General features: G+C 50.9%; 1 protein-coding gene and 1 pseudogene across 1 annotated transcript in view; both read right to left on the reverse strand.

Annotated features, from left to right (window-relative positions):
* The window catches only part of Wdr86 (WD repeat domain 86), a 16,604-nt gene extending 13,924 nt beyond the window's left edge, over nucleotides 1-2,680 (reverse strand). Inside the window, exon 1 of the mRNA XM_028774685.1 lies at nucleotides 2,167-2,680. Within this exon, the coding sequence (XP_028630518.1) occupies nucleotides 2,167-2,329 (163 nt within the window). The 5' untranslated portion in view covers nucleotides 2,330-2,680. The remainder of the gene's footprint in view (nucleotides 1-2,166) is intronic.
* A 3,380-nt stretch (nucleotides 2,681-6,060) lies between these two features.
* Nucleotides 6,061-6,766, reverse strand: LOC114627097 (annotated as a pseudogene).
* Nucleotides 6,767-7,083: the final 317 nt, after the last annotated feature.

The following is a 7,083-nucleotide window of genomic DNA, read 5'->3' on the forward strand; positions in this document are numbered from 1 at the left end:
CTGTCCATTTTATCCTTGCAGGTTTTTGGAGTTTTGGTTGGTTGCTTGCTTTTTGGTTTTTCAAGACAGGGTTTCTCTGTGCAACCCTGGCTGTCCTGGAACTCTCTCTGTAGAGCAGGCTGGCCAGAACTCACAGAGACCCTCCTGCCTCTGCCTGGGATTAGAGGGCTGGGATCATAGGTGTGTGCCCCCACCCCGGGCCCCTCGCAGTTTAGAAACCAGGCTTCAAGGCAAGAAGAAGCCGAGCAGGGAATCTCCAACAGTTTCCCCTTCAGCGGGGCGGCTCTCCACTAGGCCAGGTCAGGCATTCCTCACTGGAACAATGTGTTAGATTTAGGGGACACACAGCTGTGAGGGATGGTAGGTGCCAGCCAGAGCTGGGTGTGAGGGTGAACCTGGTGATCCTGGAAACTCAGCAGGACTCCAGAGCTGCACTGGGACAAGACCGTGGACCAGAACCAGCCTTGAAAGCCTAGACTTTTTCTGGAGAGAAGCCTCCTTGACAAACAGGGGTTTCCCAGGAGTCATGGGCATAAAGGGCCCACAGGCTGTTTGTGCACTACCTACAGAAGGCGTGGTGAACACCAATAGGAAACACTGGCCAAGCCTAGCATGGAGTAGCACATCTATCTCAGGTATTTGGGAGTTGGAGTCAGGAGGATCACAGGCATAAGGTGCTGGGTGGTTTTAGGTCAACTTAACACAAGCCAAAGTCACCTGAGGAACCTCAGTTAAGAAAATTCATCGATAAGATCGAGCTGTAGGAAACCTTGAAGGACATTTTTTAAATTAGTGATTGATGGGGGAGGGCCCAGCCTATTTTGCCAGGTGCCATTCTGGGTTGGTGGTTCTGGGTTCTATAAGAAAGCAGGTTGAGCAAGCCATGAGGAGCAAGCCAGTAAGCAGCATCTCTCTACGGCCTCCAAATCAGCTCCTGCCTCCAGGTTCCTGTACTGTTTGAGTTCCTGTCCTGACTTCCTTCAGTGATAAAGTTTCCTCTCCAAATTGCTTTCGGCTGTGATGCTTCACTGTAGCAGCTGTAACCCCAGCTAAGACAGTGACTTTGAGACCTGAGGGTGACATGAAACCCTGCCTTAAGAAACCAAAATCAGCCAATTCTAAGGTTCTCCTTGGGGGAATCCTTGGAACCAGTCCTAAGAACCTGAACTCTTGAAAACCCCAGACAGTCTTTCCTTGGGAAGCAACACATTTTACTTAAGCTAACAGCTCTCCTCCTATGTGGGGCCTGTCAGTGAGCACTGGTTGTGTGTGGGGAAGAATGTGGACCACTTGGTAGCCAATTTCCCATCTTCACACCAGCTCCCAAGTAACCGTCAATTCAGTGTTCCTCCCTTTGGAGCCGCGAGCTAGCTACCTTATACTGTTTTCACGTCAAACTGATATCCTAGGAATGAAGTAGGTTTGAAGCTAACTGTCTCGCTGGAAGGGCTTGGGCCAGGCCACCCAGCATTTGCTGATCATGGTGGAAAAGCTGGAGAGAACTAACGGTACCTTGTGCAAAAAAAGCTTGGCATGCCTCCTCTAGTCCGAATGTGCTACTTCAGAGGCCAACAGCCGGCCTGGGGCACCCTATAATGCAGGGTAGGAGCACCCAAGACAAGGCTGCCCAGAATGTGAACAGAAGATGAAACAACAAGTGGATACGTAAGACAGAGTATGCATTTCCACGCATGATAGTTCTTGTTTCATTTCAAATATGCAAGATAAACTTGACCCTATTGCCCAGGAGTTTGAACCAATCCTCTTTCTTCTAGCCATACTTGAGATGAGGCCAAAAAAGGACCTTGGGGTTGGGGAGGAGTGAGGATCAAATCTCAAGGGTGCTCCTCAGTCCTGGGCAAGTCCCTAACAAGGTAACACTGGTTCCGCGTAAGGATCGCATGGGGCTGGTTAACAAAAGGATTCTTGCATTGGGGTCGCCCCCTGGTCACCCAGTCAAGCACTCTCTGACTCTTACGGCTTCCCGCCAAGAACTCAAGGACGGGGGTGGGGGTGGAGTGGGGTGGGGGGAGGTCCCGGATGAGCAGGAGCTAGAGCCCTACTCTTCCAGAAGGGGGCTGCGGAGCCCGGAAGAATGAGGTCCCTGGTGCGGTGCAGGTGAGCGTGAAGTGGCGGGAAGGGTCGCGAGCACGCGCACCCGTCTACCTTGCAGGAGCGCGTAGCACTGGCCGTCCACGGTGCTCCAGAGGCGGGCCGTGCCGTCCTCGCTGCCGGTCAGCAGGCGCTGCCCGTCGGGGCTCAGGCTTAGCCAATTGATGCCCCCGCGGTGGTCCGCACAGACCCTCAGCGCCGACCCGCTGCTCCCCATCGCTGGCCCGGGGTAAAGAGGCGCTGCGCCTGGCTAGAGAGCGGAGCTCCAGCGTCCGCTCGTGGTCCTGGCGGGGCTCGGCCGGGCAGTGGCCATCGCGGGGGGTTGGGAGACCCGGGCGCCCCGCTCCTGCAAAGGGTCGAGGTGCGGCGGGGAACAAGGACTCTGAGTCTCCACCGGTATCCTCCAGTCCCTTAACACCGATGCAGGAACTCAGATGAGAGCTCTCCTACTCAGAACCTTCTCAGGACTTCGGGGTGGAGTGTGTGGGCGCCTCTGCCTCAGGGTGCGCCCACCAGGTCTGAAGCCAGCAGAAGAACCCGGGAAGTGGAGAGTGAAACAATACAATCCAGCCTGGCTCCTCCTCAGAGACCACCCCCCAACCTGTTCCCTCCCACTTTTCGGGCCGCGCGCCAACCCCCACCCCAAGACTCCCTGGTCGTCCTCCGGGAACAGACTCAGAAGCTATCCCGGTCTTTAGTTGGGGACCGCTTCCACGTGCTTCATGTACGACCCTCCCAACTGCCTAGGCTGAGTTCTGTTCCCTGCCACTCCCGCTGCCCTTGTCCCCAGAGCCCAAGGCGAGAAGGAGGTGGACCGAAGAGTCTGGAGTTTTGGGGGACCCCCGATGAAGGGCAGGAACTGTAGAGCCCCGAGTCTGCCCTTGCTGGGAAATCACGGGCACACCCCTAATTCTACTTTGGGCCAGGCAGGAGAGGGCTGGATCTTGGCGGTTGGGGGTTGGAGGTAAGACCAGAGATCAGGTTCGTCCTCCCTCCACCCATTACCACCCCACCCCCTACGCCCTCAGCTGGGCGCGCGCCTTTGAGGTCCCACTGAGGTCTTCAGGAATCCTATACCCAGCCCGCAGCCCTCCCGGAGCGCGGTCGGCTGGTTCCTATTAGAGCAGTTCCGGGTGCTGACTTTGCTGGGGGGCGGGGGAGGGTGACCCCCCCACTCGGATCCGCCAGGTCCTAAAGATAGCAGAGTTTCTCGAACCCTCCAGGGCGCTTTTTGGAGTCCAGAAAGGCCGGAAAGAGATGGTTTCCAGGAGCCGGCCCCTAGGGTGATGTGATGACCTGCCTTAATCACTCAGGATGACCCCGTTCAATTCCAAGAAAACCCCAGAGTGAGACAGCCGACTTTATTCCCCCGAGTGACAGTGTCGCAACCAAGTACACGTATTTTCCCCCCCTTTCCCGAAACTCTCAAATCAGCTTAAGAGATGGTACTTTGCAGACACTGAGGAGCCAGCTGAGGGTGTTACGGAGTGTTTCGATGGGCTCTGGAATGTGGAGGCAGGAGGCTGCTGGTGACTACAGAAAGGGTAGAAGACTCGAGCCAGAGTGCCCTCTAAGAACCCATCCTGAGTTCATCTGGTATGCTGACCTTTAGAAGGTATTAGCATCATCCAGGTGTGAAGACCGGTGGGTAGCTGGCTGCACAGGTGAGGTCAGCGGCTGTAAGGGTGTGTGAGCAATTAGCACCCTAGAGCAAGCATCCTACAAACTGAGGTATGGGATGAGGAGACCGACTGCTCATCTAGAGAGGAGTCAGAGGGTGCCCGGAAAACCTGCATTCTCAAAAGGAAGTAAAGGAGTTTGGGGAACAGCCAGGGCTAGGTGAACACATTTACGGCCTCAGAAAGCTTGGCCAGCAGGGCATAAGGCAGGACAGCTACCTGGGGGAGCTGTCAAGGGTGTGTGTGTATTATGTATATAGCGCAGCAGCAGGAATAAGGGGTACCTGGCAGTCCCATGCCAAGGTGTGCCCCTGAGAAATCACACCATGAGGCAAACCTGGTATGAGAGGTTTTTTTTTGGGGGGGGGGGGGGAGGGAAGCGAGGACCTGGAGAAGGGGTAGAGCCAGACAGAGCCACAAGGGCAGAGAAGTGAGCACAAAGAAGGGCAGAAAGAGAGGGAGGCAGGCGGCGGGGAACATGTGGAAACAGAGGGAAAGAAAGAGGGGCACTGAGGTAACACTGCCAGGCCACCCGCCGGTGATGACTTTACTGTCCCTAGGTCCCTGGGAGGAGATGTCTAGTGGGATTGTGTGTAAGCCAATAGTATGAGAAAAATGGTCTCCTACACTTCTGGTTTGTCCTCCAATCCCCAGGAAACCATCTGTGTGCTTCCTCAGCCCCTAGCCTGCAGAGGAACCAAATGCTATCAGTTCCAGAGCCCACAGATTATAGTCAGCAGCCTCCATCCAAGATGAAGAGTTCTTATCCTTGTTCTCGCCAATCCTCATAGTTGGACACATCTGTGGATGTTAGAAATAAGTTCAGGGGCTGGAGAGATGGCTCAGCGGTTAAGAGCACTGACTACTCTTCCAGATGTCCTGAGTTCAAGTCCCAGCAACCACATGGTGGCTCACAACCATCCGTAGTGAGATTGGATGCCCTCTTCTGGTGCGTCTGAAGACAGCTACAGTATATTCATAAATAAAATAAATAAATCTTTTTTTAAAAAAAGAAATAAGTTCAGGATGGCAAAGAAAAAGACCACCATTCCAATCAGCGTGTCCAGACAAGTCAGACTTTTATCAAGAGCATGTGCTTAGGAAGACAAGAAGTGTAGTTGGTTTTTATTCTGACTCTGCTGGTGATTCTCGTTTCCCCACTGACTGCGGTCTGACTTTATTCACCTGGCTAGTCTGAAAAGAACTGGCTCATGGAGAATGACAGAGAAAGGGGAAAGAAGTCACTGCTCTGGGAGAAAGGGGTCAGTGCTCTCAGCCATCACACTCCTAGAATGGAGTGGTGGGTCTCTGTGTACATGATGGTTTTACTAAGCAGAGAGGATTAAAGCATTTGCATAAAAGTCTTATAAAAAGAAAAAAAATTAGCCGGGCAGTGGTGGTGCACGCCTTTAATCCCAGCACTTGGGAGGCAGAGGCAAGCGGATTTCTGAGTTCGAGGCCAGCCTGATCTACAGAGTGAGTTCCAGGACAGCCAGGGCTACACAGAGAAACCCTGTCTTGAAAAAAAAAAAAAAAAAATTCTTTCTTTTTTTTTTTTTTTTTTTTTTGCAACTTGAGGAGAGGGTTTATTTCAACTTACATTCAACATCACAGTTCATCACTGAGAGAAATCAGGGCAGAAGCTAATGTAGAGGCCACAGAGGAGTGCTACTTATTGACTTGCTCCCCATGGTTTGCTCAGTCTTTCTTACTGAACCCAGGATTACCTGCCCAGGGGTGACACCACCCACAATGGGCTAGACCCTCCCACATCAATCATTAATTAAGAAAAATGTACTACAGGTTTGCCCATAAGCCAATCTGATGGAAGGATTTTCTCAATTCAGAGTCCTGCTTCCCAAATGACTCTAGCTTGTATCAAGTTGACATAAAACTAACCAGGGCAAACAGTAATTCAGATATTTTTTTTAAAAAATCAAACTTTATACAAATTAAGTTCTGGTTTTAATGCCTCTTTAAATATTTTTTTCAAAATATGAATGACTTTCCCCATAGGTCCATATAATCTAGCTGAAAAAAGTTTAATGAGCAGAGCATATGGACAAAGACCTGTTCTTGTGTTTTCTTTCTTCAGTGCAAGGACTGAACCTAGGACCTTGAACATGGGGGGCAAGTGCTTTACCAGCGGCACATCAACAGCCCTTAGAGCTGGCCTAAAAAACAAAACTATACAAAGTACTAAAAAGCCCTTTCAGATTTCACAAATGAGAACTTTAAAAATACATCCTGAAGACAAAAAAATTCCCCCAGTGTCACTTGGCAAGCCAGATGACAGATCGGCACTCCACGGATGCAGTAAAGCAGGACCAGCTGAATGTCTGTGGACACTCAAACATTTACAACAGTGGTGGTCTAACTGATGGTATTGGGAATAAGAAGTTAGGTACTCCAGACACAGCTGAGGTGGAGAGCCTGGTGTAGGCATCACCCACTGACTGCTTGTGCAGCACCATGAAGCTCTTCAGTCGTGGTTCTTGGCCCCATGTCCTTCCTCGAGGTGGTCATCGTCTGATGGGCTTCCAGCTGAGATGCTTGTTTGCAGGGTGCAGTGTTGACTCTGACAGAAACACATTCTGGACTTCATCTGGAGGACCACGCAAGAAGTGGGCTAAAATTCCATATAACAGAGGAATTGAGTTATTCTTTGATTCTTCAAAGGCATTTAGTTCACGGATGAGAAACTGTCTGTCCAATGGAACTACAGGTTGACCAGATTCTGCTATGAGGACTGAGGCTGTGTATTTATATTTGTTGAATTCCAAATACTCCCTAATTAATTCATTAATTAGAAGGTTCTCATGAGACAACGATGGTCGGGGTTCACGATCATCATCCAGGGCATTGAAAACTTCAGCACGGATCCTTGCTTTTAAATGTCCTAACACTCCCCTTTTTTCCAAAGTGTCCTTTAAAACAGCTTTCAGCTCAGTAACAGTCGCCATTTTTCAACGACCGCTGGTACCACACCTCTAAGTATTCCTTATCTTAAAAACAAGTGTTATAGTGTTGGATAGAAAAGACTCAAGACTCGTGTTTGATATTTCTTCCAGTGGAGTTGAACTTCGTAAGCTGCATCATTTCCAGGAGGCCCAGTGTACCCAGTGGCTGTGTGGTTTTGTAGTTACTATGGTGGCTTGGGGCACGTCTTTGCCTCTTTCCTTTACTGAGTAGCTGGGAAATCCAGCAGAATATCTCTGGAGTCAAGAAAGTTGGGAAGCAGCAGCCAGTCTCTCTCGACCTGGAGTCCACTCTACCTAGAACCAACAAAACC

The sequence above is a fragment of the Grammomys surdaster genome, unplaced genomic scaffold (genome assembly GCF_004785775.1).
Source record: "Grammomys surdaster isolate TR1022 unplaced genomic scaffold, NIH_TR_1.0 242, whole genome shotgun sequence".
NCBI classification, from domain to species: Eukaryota; Metazoa; Chordata; class Mammalia; order Rodentia; family Muridae; genus Grammomys; species Grammomys surdaster.